The sequence below is a fragment of the Nothobranchius furzeri genome, chromosome 3 (assembly GCF_043380555.1).
Source record: "Nothobranchius furzeri strain GRZ-AD chromosome 3, NfurGRZ-RIMD1, whole genome shotgun sequence".
NCBI classification, from domain to species: domain Eukaryota; kingdom Metazoa; phylum Chordata; class Actinopteri; order Cyprinodontiformes; family Nothobranchiidae; genus Nothobranchius; species Nothobranchius furzeri.
Genome location: NC_091743.1, coordinates 74,942,627 through 74,958,698, shown reverse-complemented (window position 1 = coordinate 74,958,698; position 16,072 = coordinate 74,942,627). Strand labels below are relative to the sequence as shown.

The window sequence follows — 16,072 nt, the reverse complement described above, 5'->3', positions numbered from 1 at the left end:
TAACTTTTTTGTTTTGTTTGATACTGATCAGTTCAGTTACGTTCAGTTAAACTACGTTTTCAATTCAGTAGATATCTGCAGCTTTTAGCCCGGTGCGGCTTGTATTGAGGTGTGCTCTATAGTCCGGAAATTACGGTATATCTTTTTTATGAAACAGTTTCTTTGACACGTGATCTGTTTCCTGGTCTCTTCCATTTATGTCTGCTCCACTCAGCTTTTCTTTGATTTCTCTTCATCCCCTCTCAGCAGCACTGGAGATGATAGCAGCCGGGCTTCATGACAGAAAGCCGTCGTTTCAGCCCCAGTCTGAAACAGCCGACAGTGGATTGATCTTCAGTAACTCACCTCCTTCTCCTTCATGGCTCTCTGTCACAATTGGATACAGCTGCTTCTGAAGAAACCCCACTTCAGACGTTTTTTTTAACCCTTTAACCTACAGGTCACACTTTGTGGAGCACAGTTTAGTCACAATCAAAACCATCAAAGTTAGAGCAAAGCTAGACAGATCTACGTCACACTGTCACTTAACATTAATGGACTCACCCATCTTGACTCACGACGGGGAAGGCTGTCGTTGGGTTAGCGTCCAGGAAACAGCAGACGTCCTGACTGGCGAAGGCTAACCGTTAGCATTAGTAACGCCACCACATAGAAAAACTCCTCCAGGCTTGTGTTATTTGTGGAGATAAAACACACACTTTGCAAGTCAGCTGTAGAGTCACGTTGCTGTTATCCAATCAGAGGCGAGATGTCCAAATATCAGGAAATAAGACTCCAAAACCCGTTGTCTGCTGGCAGTAGACATGTTTGTTCTGACCTAAACCAATACCTGCCCTGAATACGCCTTGCAAGGCATTCATTCCTACCAGAGACCACTGAAAATGTACTGATTAAAGTAGTTTCCCAAACCTTTACCATGCTCATATTTAGCCTCATACAGTATTGAAGTGCAGAATACTCTGGATCTGCGTGATAGCTGATGGAATCAAAGGGCATCCTTATTTATTGCTTTCTTCTTCAGATTGGAATGAATAATGAGGAATAATGAATCAAGCGTGTCCTCCGCTTTCTCTGACATCCTCAGCTTCTCCTCGGCGTGTGCTTTAAATAGATTCTGTTGGAATGAGGAGACAAACTGCTCTGAAGAAGCCTGCTGGAAGTGTGTGAGCGTGTGTGTGTGTGACAGAAATTGCACCTCAGTGTTAATGCTGTCCCGTGTATGCTATAGCACATGTAAATTCATCTGGGTTTCAGTCTGATTTAGTCACTGTGCCTTCATCCATAATTCAATTTGTATAAATCAGGCTGTCACTCAGTGCCATGATGGGGCGGGGGGGGGGGGGGTGCTTTAATGACTGCAGGGCTATTCTGAGGGCCGAACTGGCCCGTCAGGTACACACTTTCATCACTCATATTCAACAATTGATTATTCTTCCTCTCCTGTCTTCCTTCCGTCCAGCATTCCTGTCCCGGTCCTACCTCTTCCTGGCAGCAGGTATTTTTAGACGCTTCCACTGAATATGAAGCTCATCTGTTTCCAGTAGGAAAGGCTTCATTTTAGAAAGTGTGGAATAATTGTCGCTGCACTCATCAAATTTTGGATGCAGGTGTTCTTCTTGACTGAACAAACTGAATCCATGTTTAAATAAAGACATAAGGAGGTGACTTCAGTTGCTGGAGGATTTAGTTCTGGCTGTTTTTGTCATTAAAATAATTTTGTGATGGGATTTTAACGTGAAACATTCAAACAGAGGATGCCGCTCATCATTTTGCATTGCAATGCTTCGTTTTTGTCTGCAGACTTCCGGCTCTTTGGATCCCCCTGGCCCTTTCCAAAGCCGCTCTTCCATGAAAATATTTTTCTTCAAATGCTTTTGCAAAAAGTTAGATTTTTCTGTGGCACATTAGACTTTATTTTCTTGATTTGACACGAAACAACACAAAATACTGATAATAACCCTTTTTTCCCCCAAGACTCCAGACTTGTGGTGTGTACAGAAGCAGCTAAAGAATAACAGCCAGATCTTTGCTTGTGGGTGAATCATTTGTAACGTCTGATGCTGCTGCAGCATGAACACGCTTTCATTACTGTCTCGTAAAAAAAAGTGACTGAATTGGACTGTTAGCAGAGTTTCATGCAAAAAGAAAGCACAACAAAATAATACAGCAACAATAAAATTGTGATATAAGACTTTTTTCACTAGTTTCTCCATGTGTAAGTAACATTAGTTGGAAAAATTTAGAACTTATTTCTGAATTTACTGAATTGTCTTTATGCAATTCCAGGCATCACACATCAAAGCAGAAATATGACTGTATCAACATCATATAAATGCATGGGAACCCATGTTTTTTGTGTTGCAGGTGCGACACGCACCTGAGTGTGTTTCACACCATGGAATCAAATCTGTTCTTTCCTTTATAATGTGAGAGATTTGAATTAGATTTTGTAAATTTTCTTCATATTAAGGACACTGTCTGTATTTCTAAAATCCTATTTTGTATTGTTATGTCATCATTGTGACGTTATTTCCAGCTGTCAACTATGGAGAGTTATTGCAGCTCAGATAAACTCAACAGTACTGAGCCCATGAAAAACGTATAGTTGTCCCTGTTTTATATTTTCCACCCTTGACTGTGTCACATCCGTCTGCTTTGTGCAGTTCACCTACTCCAGAACATTTCATCTACCTCCAAGCTGGGAAGAATGGGAAGTTGCTGAGTGCTGCTGCATGTGACCTGATGTCCTCTAACAAAGAAAATGACCTCCCATCAACCATTTAGTCCGACCGTATTTTTTGAATGTTTTGATTTATTATAGGATATCTTTACACTTGCATCAATGCACTTGCTTTAACTGCTCAACAGGACTCAGGCAGCGTTTAAGTTCTTAATGCTTAAACTTTATTGAGCAGCAACTTGCAGCATGATCCTGTTGTATCTGTTATTCATGACTGCGTGTCAGAACATCACAGCTTGTATAGTTTTTATAAGTAACCATCAGACATATTTATCTCACCTGTCCTTGTTCAGATAATGTGAGTGATAAAGAAACAATGTAAATGAGCAGAGATGCTGACATGGTGACATTGTTGTTGGATTATTGCGTCACAGAGGAAAATAGAGCAACTTTAGAAAATCCCTCCAGATCTTAGCCTGACCTCATCAGGTCCTCGTGACTGCTGTTGGGTCTAAGCTGCACAAGGTGTCCTTTAGATCAGGATGAGAATGAAGAAACTTTCAGAATTACAGGGAGTCCAGAATTATTAGGCAAGTTGTATTTTTGAGGAATGATTTTATTATTGAACAACCGTGTTCTCAATGAACCCAAAAACTCATTAATATCAAAGCTGAATGGTTTTGGAAGTAGTTTTTAGTTTGTTTTTAGTTTTAGCTATTTTAGGAGGATATCTGTGTGTGCAGGTGACTATTACTGTGCATAATTATTAGGCAACTTAACAAAAAACAAATATATACCCATTTCAATTCTTTATTTTTACCAGTGAAACCAATATAACACCTCCAAATTCCCAAATATACATTTCTGACATTCAAAAACAATACAAACAAATCAGCGACCAATATAGCCACCTTTCTTTGCAAGGACACTCAAAAGCCTGCCATCCATGGATTCTGTCAGTGTTTTGATCTGTTCACCATCAACATTGCGTGCAGCAGCAACCACAGCCTCCCAGACACTGTTCAGAGAGGTGTACGGTTTTCCCTCCTTGTAAATCTCACATTTGATGATGGACCACAGGTTCTCAATGGGGTTCAGATTAGGTGAACAAGGAGGCCATGTCATTGGTTTTTCTTCTTTTATAACCTTTCTTGCCAGCCACGCTGTGGAGTACTTGGACACGTGTGATGGAGCATTGTCCTGCATGAAAATCATGTTTTTCTTGAAGGATGCAGACTTCTTCCTGTACCACTGCTTGAAGAAGGTGTCTTCCAGAAACTGGCAGTAGGACTGGGAGTTGAGCTTGACTCCATCCTCAACCCAAAAAGGCCCCACAAGCTCATCTTTGATGATACCAGCCCAAACCAGTACTCCACCTCCACCTTGCTGGCGTCTGAGTGGGACTGGAGCTCTCTGCCCTTTACCAATCCAGCCACGGGCCCATCCATCTGGCCCATCAAGACTCACTCTCATTTCATCAGTCCATCAAACCTTAGAAAACTCAGTCTTGAGATATTTCTTGGCCCAGTCTTGACGTTTCAGCTTGTGTGTCTTGTTCAGTGGTGGTCGTCTTTCAGCCTTTCTTACCTTGGCCATGTCTCTGAGTATTGCTCACCTTGTGCTTTTGGGCACTCCAGTGATGTTGCAGCTCTGAAATATGGCCAAACTGGTGGCAAGTGGCATCTTGGCAGCTGCACGCTTGACTTTTCTCAGTTCATGGGCAGTTATTTTGCACCTTGGTTTTTCCACACGCTTCTTGCGACCCTGTTGACTATTTTGAATGAAACACTTGATTGTTTGATGATCACGCTTTAGAAGCTTTGCAATTTTAAGACTGCTGCATCCCTCTGCAAGATATCTCGCTATTTTTGACTTTTCTGAGCCTGTCAAGTCCTTCTTTTGACCCATTTTGCCAAAGGAAAGGAAGTTGCCTAATGCACACCTGATATAGGGTGTTGATGTCATTAGACCACAGAGATGCACATCACCTAATATGCTTAATTGGTAGTAGGCTTTCGAGCCTATACAGCTTGGAGTAAGACAACATGCATGAAGAGGATGATGTGGACAAAATACTCATTTGCCTAATAATTCTGCACTTCCTGTAGAATGAAAAGTGATTGTGGGCTCATGACGGACTCAAACCTTTATTACATTACCAAGTAAATTATGTTTTCACAGAGTCCACGAAGTCATAATCAGATTTGTTTTTACATTAAAAAAGGTTTCAGTGAGTAAAAGTCCTCTAGTGATCAACATTTAGTTACCTTACTGTTATATAACTCTATAATTGTAATAATAATAATCTCATAAAGCAGTAACTATTGAGAATATTTATGTGGTCCAACACTGACATCTTGTGGTCACAAATGAAACTGCAGCCATAGATAGACAAAAATTAATAAATAAATAACAGACTTAAGACAACTTTTAAACTGAATAAGCAACCTTGCACAAGTTTCAGACAATTTAATAAATAATAGAGCTAATAACAGATCTACATTTCTCTATTGCTCGACTAGAAGCTAAAAAATATTCTAATATTTCTGAGCTTGAAGTTTTCTCCGAAGTGGAAAATCTTTAAAAGTGGTTTTTAATCCTTTTCTATTTGTGTAGTGAGCTCTGAATGAGTGTGTATAGTTACCATGGTAATGTGGCAGGTCAAGGAGGAATATGCAGCAACTGTGTCTGTTATTGTAGGAATTACCATGATGTTAGAGAAGCTATTGTTCTGATACCTGCAGCTGCAGCCCAGCACATGCACACATTTCTAAAACACCAGCCAGTGAGAAAATCTGCAAACATGTAAGGATGACAGTTTACAGCATCACAAGTGCCACTGCTTTAGTCAAGAAAAATAATACATAAAACCCCATCTTAACCTTCCTTGTGGAGTTTGTAAATTTGCTCCTAAAACAAATAAAAATAGCAAACCTTCAGAAAATAAATTCAAACCAGGGAGATTCAGTGCCTCAGTTTTTTTTTATTTCTGTTCCAAATGACGCCACGATCAGACCGTTGATCATGGGTTAGGTGTTTGTACAGTAAAAGCCTCTGGTTTCAGCATCATGTTTCAGCGAGTACATTTGCATACGTGGCCCTGTTGAAAAAAACAAAACAGGTGAATCATTCATGAGGATCTACATCCTGGTGGGTGTGTGCACTAACCTAGGTGATAAAACACAGTAACAAACAAGGCAGAGCTATAATAATCTAAGCTGTAGCAGGGATCTCTTCCACCACAGAGCTATGCTGCAGCTGAGAGTGGAATGGGTAAGACCGTGCTCTGATCTGATCTACCTCCTCAACCTGCTGACAAACCCAGTATGGAAAACTGGTGCTGCCTTTAGATCAGAGGAGGAATCTTGGATTTACACACAGATGAAATGAACCCCAATTAACATATTTGACATGCATTAAAAAGACCCACAAAGGAGGAGTACTGAGCAAAAATAGTGGAGAAGTGGAATGACACAAAATTCCAGTAATAAATAACACTGAGTACTGATGAGGATTAGGGCCACTAAAAAGAAAAGGAAGAGATTCTGACTTTTTTTCTCAGAAATATTAAAGCCAGAAAATCAGAGATAAAAGTCAGAATTCTAAGATTAAAGTCAAAAATTTGAGATAAAAGTCTAAACTCTGAGATAAACATTAGAAAGAAAAAAGTCAGAATTCTGAGATAAAAGTAAGATTTCTGAGATTAATTTCAAAATTCTAAGGTAAAAATCAGAATTCTGAGATTAAAATCCAAATTCTGAGAAAAAGTCAGAATTCTGAGTTAAAAGTCAGAATTCTGAGAGAGAACAAAATCCGAATTCTGAGACAAACCTCATAAAGATAAAAGTTTGAATTCTTTGAAAAAGTCAGAATTCTCTGAGATTAAAGTCAGAATTCTAAGATTTAAGTCAAAAAGTTGAGATAAAAGTCTAAACTCTGAGATAAACATTAGAAAGAAAAAAGTCAGAATTCTGTGAAAAAAAGTCTGAATTCTGAGAGAGAACAAAATCAGAATTCAGATTTATTTCAAAATTATAAGGTAAAAATCTGAATTCTGAGAATAAAATCCAAATTCTGAGAAAAAGTCAGAATTCTCCGATAAAACTCAAAATTCTGAGACAAACGTCAGAAAGATAAAAGTTTGAATTCTTTGAAAAAGTCAGAATTCTGAGATTAAAGTCAGAATTCTGAGAGAAAGGTCAGCATCTCTTTCTTTTCTTTTTTCTTTTTAATGGCCGTAATCCTCGTCTGTAGTACGAGATAGAGGTTTCTGCACGGAATACGGAACGATCTAAGACTTAAATAAAAATGTTTACATTTATTGTATTCCTTCTGAAAAAAATCATATTTTACAGCTGAGACATGGACAAAAACGTAACAAAAACCATTTAACTTTTGTTACTAGTTTTTTCATATTTGAACCAATTGTACTATTTGACTATTATTATTAAACATCCTACAGACATAACCTGGACACAGAAATGACCGTTGGATGCATTAAAATCACCGTGTGGAGAAAAGCGTTAGGCTGTAGCGTTAGAATTACAGTGTTTAGGGTTCATTTCATCATTACCTTGGAACGGTGATGCGCCGCAATACGTGGATCATGGAAAAGTCTGGAAAACGGATTATGATAGGACCTCTAGTCGTGTTGCCAGGTTCGCCTTTATTCCCCCAATTCGGAACGTTTCATTAAATAGACCTTTATTCTGGTTTTTATTGCAAATGTTTCAAGCGTGGATATGAAAATAATCTAGTACAATTAAATATTTTGTAAATAAAAAGTTAGCACGCATAAAATAAGTAACGTAGGCTAATAAAATAAAGAAATCTGATGTTTGTTTCTAGAATAAAGGAAAAACTGCAAATTGTCACTCAAGTAAATTCAAATGTATTTTGTTTGTCTTTATTTTGTGGACCCTATTAATATATAACCCTTAACCAGAAGCGTCTTCAACAGGATGAATTACTTTTAACAGAATAGCTACTCTTTCTTGTCGTTTCTCAGAAACGAGTTTTCATTGTGCCCCCTCACAGCTTCCGTAGAACACTGTGTACTCTTTTTTTTTTTCTTCTATCGATTGAACGAAATTTTATTGAAAGACAGGAGCCGTTCATATCAACGGAGAGGCTCCTTCAAACGGAAACGATTATTCTTAATTTTATAAATTAGGAAACTGTTGATTTTTTAAACCTATATAAACTGGAAAAATGCAAATCGTTCCAAAAGAAAGCAGTGCCCAAACACGTCACCAGTACAAATGTCTGACTTTTACTGGTTCGTGTCAAGAAAGCCAACATGAGACACGTAAATATGTATTTTTTAAAATAAGTTTATTTTAAATCCAGATAGGGAAACGAAGGCCTGCGAACCTGAACCAGTTAATTAGGTCCATTCACAAAAGTAGAACGTACGAATCAGTGAACTATCTTGAAACATTTGATCTTTGGCTACTGCTGGATCACTTTTGCCCTCTAGCGGCTATATAGTGTCATTACAAAAGGCGTGTTTCCGACCCCATTTTCTGAAGGATTTTTAGTTTTTTGAGGAAAAGAAACATTAAAACCCCCAAATGTTCTTTAATAAAATGCCAAAATTTAATCAAACAAACAAAACATACAGGTAGGAGCCGTTATGCTAGTTAAATGTCGCCATCTGGCGGCTATTTATTGACATTAACCCAAATAACTTTTTCACAATTTAACTTTAATGTATTTTTATCAATTTAGACATGAAAGAACTGTTGTCTAAGTTAATCATCACCACCTATCTAACAAGACAACACAGTAAATTAGGTTTTTATAAATCACCGTGATTCAGTCATAAGTCATAAAATGGTTGTACTGTGGTGATTTTTCTGTCTTTCTTTTATTATTAATTTATTTTTTTTACCTGTCTATTTTTTTACGTGATGCGTGTCTAGTTAATTTACCCCCCCCCCCCCCCCACACACACACACACACCTATTTAAATAAGCAAAATATTTATAAAACTATTTCTTTAAGTTCTGATGAAGGTACCACAAAATAATGCAGCGCAACTGATTACCACTTCATTGTGCCAAACATCCAACTGACTCGCAGTTGAGTTTTACAGGTTTTTACCTGTATATATGTAGATGTTTTTTACATTTTTGTCATGTTTGTTTTAAAATCTACTAGAGGTGAAATAAATAACTATATCTCCCATTATTCACACAAACATGGGTGAGTATAGACTCAGGCATTGCACTGGGGCAGCAGCTCAGGCGTCAGCTCCGGTACCTAGCAGAGAGGCTGGACCAGTTCATGTTCAACATGTGAATAGAAATCAAATTTTCATCTTTTTTTTATTTTTTTGCATTTCTGTAAAACTGAATAAATCTTAAACTATTACATGAGGATTATGTAAAGAAATTACACTCGTGCACAAATCCAACTTGTTTTCTGAAAATATCTTTTTATTAGTAAATTAACTTAATATATTCCAAACAGTGAGCAGGAAATTTCTAATGGAAACTGGATATGAATGAATGTAGAACCCTGGAATCTCTTCTTTTATCCCAAATGTACAGAACATACTAAGGCCTGATTTGTAAACCAGCCTTCTCATTAACTAATAACTGATGTTTACTGATTCATGGTTTAGCAGGTGGGTTTTCATTCTGGCACAGAGAGCAGAGGTTTAAACAAAGGAAGCATTAAAAGGCAGTCGTTTTGTTTTCTAGTTTCCTGCACTCAGCTGTTGACTTCACATTCTAACAGAACCAAACCTCACAAACCCAAGTGCTGATTCTGGCTTTTTCATACACTCACACACACTCACACTCACACTCAGACACACACTCAGACACACACAGGCTGCTTTTGTCTTTGCTCTTAAGAGGAGGAGTGCACAGCTGGAGCAGAGAGACTTTTCCCGTACCGTTAATCAGAAGAGAACAGCCTGAGTTTGTCTCATCCGAGTCCACACACATGCAGAAACTAGAGGTTTGGAGTTGGGTCAGATGTTGGGATGTAGGCTTTCACACAGAGCAGCACCCCAGCAGCCGCCTCAGAGTCTTTCTCTCTCTTCCAGATGTTTAAACCAGCATGGAAGCAGAACGGTGAGCAGGAGAGGGCTGACAGCTGGCTAGCAGGGCGAGCTAGCTCAGTTAGCAGCAGCCCAGGCTTCCAGGTCCGCCATGTCGTCCTCGTCTTCTTGCGCTTTCTTCTTGGCTAAAACAAACGGGACATTTTACCATCACATGAAACTAAACACAGCTGGTGCTCTGTGGTGAATGAGCTCTGGTCACACCTGGTTTAGATGGGAGCGATGTCGATGGGACACTGGGCAGTGGGACGTCTTCTGTTCCCTCGATCTCCAAAAGATTTTGGTCCAGCTCTTCCTGTTCCAGCTCCTCCAGCTCAGCCATGAGTTCATCCTAAGTGCAGACACAGAAATAAGGTGTGTTGTACAGATCACCCACTAATTCCTTCTTTAGCTCCACCTGACAGCTCTCATCAAAGCAAAAGTTTGTGTGTTCTCTGGTTCTCACCTCGTCGTAATCCTCCCCAATCCCAACGGGCCTGGAGATGACATCTGAGATTTCCTGAGCCACTTCCTGCTGTTCCGTGATTTCAGCCATCAAGTCGTCCACTTTGTCGATGTCCCTGAAAACAGCCCAGACACACCGGCTATTTAGATGTCGAGAAGAGCAGCAAGATGTGAACATGAGGCCAGAATTCAACGACAAAGTTAACGATTTAACGTCATGGCCCAAACTCGTTTACAAGCAAACTCTTACAAAGAAAGATTTAAAAGGACCCCAAAGTCAAACATCTTACATGTTTTCGTGAGCAGCCTTCATGGCTTTGGCGGCCATGCCCATGTTTTTGAACACCTCTACGTTGGTGTTGGCGTCCTCCAGAGCCTCCCGCTGTAACTCGATGGTGGACAGCGTACCGTCGATCTGAGCCAGCTGCTTCTCATAACGCTTCTTCCTCTTCAGGGCCTGAAGAGCCGCTGGACGCAGAGAAAGGGGGATGAATCAATGTTGGTTCACCAGGTTTCACATGAGGAGAGCCTCTTCTGCTGACAGCTTTGGTTTTATTTGTGTTATTATGCATCAGAGTAAAAATAAATATGTTATAAGAGCAACAGTCAGCTTCATTAAAGTCAGCCTAGTTTGATGTGAACAATATTCATTAGTTTTTGTGCAGTTTGAGCTAATCTAGCATTACACTGATTATAATACAGTTTAGTGTAGAACAAGAGCTTCAGCACTCCTGCCACAGCAGAGGCAGAACAACTAAAGTCACCTAAAAACGAGAAAATCATGAAAAAGATCTGCTTTTGTTCCTCGGTTCAGAAAAAGAAACTCGTTCAGATTCATCCCACAGAGTGAAATCTTACAAACATTCTTGGTCATTTTGTTGATTTGGGATTTCGATGAAGACAAACCCAGAATTTAGCATCTCAAATTGTAAAATTTCAAAGGGTCTGGATTGTTTAGAGCGACTTCAGGAGTTCTACAACCCTCCAAGGCTCTTCGTAAGAAACCAGTCATCCACACTATGGTGGAGAGGACCTACAGGAGCTGCCCTGGGCCGTACGAAGAGAGGTGAGGCTGCTGAGCACCAGCGCCACTGGTCCCTCCAGGTGGGTTAAGCGTCGTGCCCAAGGACACAACGACCACAGCAGTCTGAGTGGGGCTTGAACCTGCAACTCTCCAGTTAAGAGGCAGGCGCTCAAGTCCTCTGTTGATAATTATATCACAAAGGGCGACGCAGGCACAGGAGTTAAGTGCTCACCTCGTAATCGGAAGGTTGCGGGTTCGAGCCCTGCTCAGTCTATCGCTGTCGTTGTGTCCTTGGGCAAGACACTTAACCCACGTTGCCTGCTGGTGGTGGTCGGAGGGACCGGTGGTGCCTGTGCTCGGCAGCCTCGCCTCTGTCAGTGCGCCCCAGGGTGGCTGTGGCTACATCACCATCAGTGTGTGAATGTGTGTGTGACTGATAGTGTTGCAAAGCGCTTTGGGGGGTTCCAGGACTCTAGAAGGTGCTCTATCAAATACAGGCCATTTACCATAGAATCAATAAAAATAGTATTTTAAACATAAATGTCTTCATGATTGTGAAAACGATCCTCCATCTGGACTCCAACATCATGATATCCGAGCCTCTCCTCTCTTCCTCCAGACCCTGGGTCCATGATCTCCAAATGAGCTCCAGGACTCTGGAGCAACAGCCCAGTTCTGTGTGTCCTTAGGTCGGACACTTCTGACGTGGTCTCTGGTTCAGGAAAGGCTCGACCTGAAGCTCCAGCCGAGTCCTGATTGGACAATCCTCCCAAGGCTGCAGGTCTCCCTGTTGCTGGTGTAACGTTTCCTCTCCGTGAACAAGAAGCTGCCCTTCAGTGGCGTCCTGTCCTTGTGGACAACTTTGGGACAGACTGAGTGATCGACCGAGACGATGTCCAAGCACGACCGTTTCCCTCTACTCGATGAACCTATACGAGTTTCACTTTCTGAAGCGAGTGATGGAAATATCAAACCTTTAATGATATTCTAGTGTTCTGAGATGGAAATAAAATGTTTGTGTTTCAGGTTTCTTATCTTTATGCCACACAAACAGAGCATCATCACCGGTCCAGGACGCGGACGGCAGCTTGTTTCAGATTAGATGAGCATTCAGACTCTTCCCTCCCTGAAAACATCATTACCCACAGGCACACGCTATAATCAGACCATTCAGCTAGACGAAGCTCCACGTTCGTAACTTCGTGTGTCCCTTTTGTTTCCAGGTAACAGTGAGGTAACCTTAGTGAACGTAAACAGAAGATACTGCCTCTGTGGATCAGCTTTAACTACATCTTCTGCTTTTAATCATCACATAAAAAAACAGATCAATGAAACTAGCAGCTGAATTCCTCTGAATTTGTTCAAATCTTCTTTATTGTTGTTTCTGTGGCTCATCCTTCCTGGTCTTTTCTCAACATATGTTTGATTTGAAAGTGTCTTTTGTAAGATCATATCTGGACATACTTGAAAGTCAAAAAAAAATAAATAAATAAAAGAGTTAAAAACTGCATTTTACTGACTGGTTATCCAAGTATGCAGGAGATACGATTAGTCACTGCGATGCAACATCTACTCCACATGACATCAGTTCCTTCTCGACGGTTTGTTGGGCCTGAAGCAAACCCAGCGACCTTATTGGATGGAGGGTTCGGCTGTGAGCTTGGCAGTGAGGGGAAGGCCTCGTTAGAGTTATCAACCGGATGATGTAATCATGGCTAGTTTGGCGTTTTAATGTGTACTTGCACCTGCCTCCAGTTAGATGGTGGTTAGGAAACGGAAATGCTGAAAATCAGGTTTTACAGTTGGAAACAAACGAGTCACAAATCAGCAGAATATAAAAAAAATGTTGCAGGAGCTTTTTTATAGTAGAGTAAACTCAGCTGGATAATTGTTTTTATAACTGGTTTAAATAAATACTTGATAACCACGTACACACCAGGACAAACATGGTGAACACACACAAACCACCTGCATCATTAGCTTTGTGTAATAAACAGTTTTAATCACTGCTGAGCTAAAATCATTGCTTGCTTGGTTACGGTATATGTACTTAGTTGTTTTGATAATGTTCTGGGCTTTTCCTCTATTCGCTGAAGTAAAAAATGAAACATTTACAAATGGAAACCAAGATTATTCCTGTTATATGCCAGAAAAGACTGGTTTTAATGGAACTAAAATGTATATTTGATCAGATTTTCCCACATGGAAGCTCATGTTTGATTGTGGTGTGTTGTATACCAACAGGAGGGCTGGGCGATATGGCCTAAAATCAAAATCACGATATATTGAGGATTTCACCTCGATAATGTGGATGATAACTACATGTATGCGCAGAAACAAAGGTTGTGTAATGTGACTCAGCGTGGTACAGCTATGAACGTTGCCAACCTACACACACACCTTTTCATTCTTTTGTCATCAAAGTTGTTGACATGGGATTAATAACATCGATGAGTCAGAAATGTTGATAATGATAAATTACCGTTTAATTGCCCGGCCCTACAACAAGAACATGTCATAACGAGGTGGGAAATTATGAAAATAACGGGTCAGTTGAAGCATTTAATGGTAAAAAATACATTTTCAGTTAGTTTTCTAAGGGTTATGAAGATGTTTCATCACAGCTACATTTTTTTTAGTTTAACGCGTCACAAACCACCTTTTATCACTAAGTTGTGTTACTATTAAACGTGATAATAAAAACTCCCATGGCAGTGTGGACGGACTGGTTTCAGCTGCTCAACTGCCAACCTCCGTGTTCCCCTGAGGCTGTTAGCTTCCGGGCTAACAAAACTTCGGTCTGAACTGTTCAGTGACTTGAACTCACCTCGTTTGTTTTTTGTACCGTTCTTCTTCGCCGTTATGAGCTCCAGCTCGATTTTCTTTTCCAGAAACTCCTGTTTCTTGGCCAGCATCTCCTCCGTTTCCCTGAGTCGTTGAATAGCCTCCTGGGGTGTCGGCGGCTTCCCACCCTTACCCCCGGTACCGAAAAACTTACCGAGGAACGACATTCTCTGATTAAATGTAGACAGCGGCTAATGTTCCACCCGTGTACGGCCCGCCGGCACTTTCTGAAAGTGAACACGTAAGAATGTATCGCCCTGTTGGATTTCTTGGTGACTCTCGTCGCCAAGCCGACCCGCTGTCACTGTCTTGTTTGTCTCTTCTTCCGCTTTTCCAGACAGGCCTCGTGATGTCATAACGTAATCGCGTGAACGTGACTTGTCCACTTACGTAATCATCATCACCCTAACCCACTTATTGTGGTTTCCATTAGGCTCATTTTCCCGTTTTAAATGTCATCACTGTAATTCAAGTCATATATAACAAAAAATAATAGTTTTAAAAATTCCCACATTCTAAAATGGATAGCTTCCAGTCAGGTTCCATAGAGCTCATTCTACTGAAACAGCTCTTCTTAGGGTCTCTGATGACCTTCTGACCCACAGTAATGCAGGGGACTGTTCTGCTCTGGTCCTGCTGGACCTGACTGTAGCCTTTGACACTGTTGACCATCACCTGCTACTGGTGAGGCTGAGAGACTGGGTAGGCCTATCAGGATCTGCTCTGGAGTGGTTCTCCTCTTATCTGTCTGAGCGCTCCTTTTCTGTGGCCGTCTCCAAGTTTAGGTCTTCCACCACCTCCCTTACCCATGGTAACCCACAAGGTTCTGTGCTGGGGACTCAGCTCTTCCTCCTCTATCTGCTTCCTCTTCAGCACATCCTGAGCTCCTTCAAAGGAATCTACCATCTTTACGCAGATGATAGATCGCTGTACACAAAAACTACCAGACACAAGAACAGTTTCTTTCCTTCAGCCATTTCTCTCCTGAATCTGTAGATTATTTTAACATCCTTTTATTATACTTTTTTATACTTATCCAGTATGCTTATGGATATGAGTGTGTGTGTGTGTGTGTGTGTGTGTGTGTGTGTGTGTGTGTGTGTGTGTGTGTGTGTGTGTGTGTGTGTGTGTGTGTGTGTGTGTGTGTGTGTGTGTACTAGGGGTTGTATGAACTAGTCGACTAGTCGACTTCACGGCTCTGTATTGACTTTTTATGCCTGTCATCGACTAGTCGCTGTCACGTGATAATGACTGACAAGATGCAGTCCTCCAGCAGGTGATGAGCCCCTGCGTCGGGAGGCAGAGGCGACGCGCTGTGCCAGAGCGTCGGTACTGACACCGGCGGTAAAACTGACATTTAACCAAACTGTGACCTTTTCCCTCTTGTAATTTTACCTTCCCCTCACCCCCATCCTAATCTTAACCAGTTTGCGCATGCAAAGCTTTGATCGTTGACGCACTCCAGACATCTGCGTCCTGAGCACCGCCAAATCAGGTGTCACCACCTCAAAAACAAATTAAACACGCGATCATTCATGTCGGCTCATTTCCTTTCATGTTTTCTGTCTGTTATTTGTGCCTGATGCATTTCGCTGCTGCAGAGCAAGGCGCATCACCTGTTTTGTCCTCCGGTGACGCACCCCCAAAATTCCACTATCTCCGCTCCGGCACGAACTCCGCAGCAAATTGGTCCCGTTGTAGTCGGTCGGCGAGCAGCGGCACTCCGCTATTTTGTGTTCGGTAGATCTTTTTGAACTGCAGTTCAAAGGTAACTCATAAGGTGAATATATTTGAACCCAGGTAGCAGTTTTTCTTTAGGATTGAGAGGAGATGCAGGAAGATAATAAACAGACAGGACAGAAAAATAGTCGAATAATAACAAGTTTGCTTTTGTACCTGGTGGTTGCAACAAACAAACACCATTGAAGGTAATCAGAAGTGAGGAACAGAAAATGAAATAATTATTTTAATGTTTAGAGCAGCAGGAACTCCGAGAGGCTGCAGGCGC

At 41.0% G+C, this 16,072-nt stretch overlaps 1 protein-coding gene across 1 annotated transcript; it reads right to left on the bottom strand.

The window, feature by feature from the left end:
• Nucleotides 1-9,099: 9,099 nt before the first annotated feature.
• Nucleotides 9,100-14,417, bottom strand: chmp4ba (charged multivesicular body protein 4Ba). Its single transcript, XM_015958433.3, has 5 exons — nt 14,048-14,417; nt 10,487-10,664; nt 10,198-10,312; nt 9,957-10,083; nt 9,100-9,877 (listed from the first exon to the last, which is right to left on the bottom strand). The coding sequence occupies exons 1-5, from the start codon at nt 14,229-14,231 to the stop codon at nt 9,810-9,812; spliced, it is 672 nt and encodes a 223-aa protein (XP_015813919.1). The 5' UTR covers nt 14,232-14,417; the 3' UTR covers nt 9,100-9,809.
• Between the last annotated feature and the right edge of the window lie 1,655 nt (nt 14,418-16,072).

What these genes read in the sequence shown, in the direction of transcription:
- chmp4ba (XM_015958433.3), bottom strand. Translation starts at nt 14,231, where the DNA reads ATGTCGTTCCTCGGTAAGTTTTTCGGTACCGGGGGTAAGGGTGGGAAG. An exon ending in CGGTACAAAAAACAAACGAG is followed by an intron (nt 10,665 to 14,047) that starts GTGAGTTCAAGT and finishes CTCTGCGTCCAG; the next exon opens with CGGCTCTTCAGGCCCTGAAG. An exon ending in TTGGGGAGGATTACGACGAG is followed by an intron (nt 10,084 to 10,197) that starts GTGAGAACCAGA and finishes GTCTGCACTTAG; the next exon opens with GATGAACTCATGGCTGAGCT.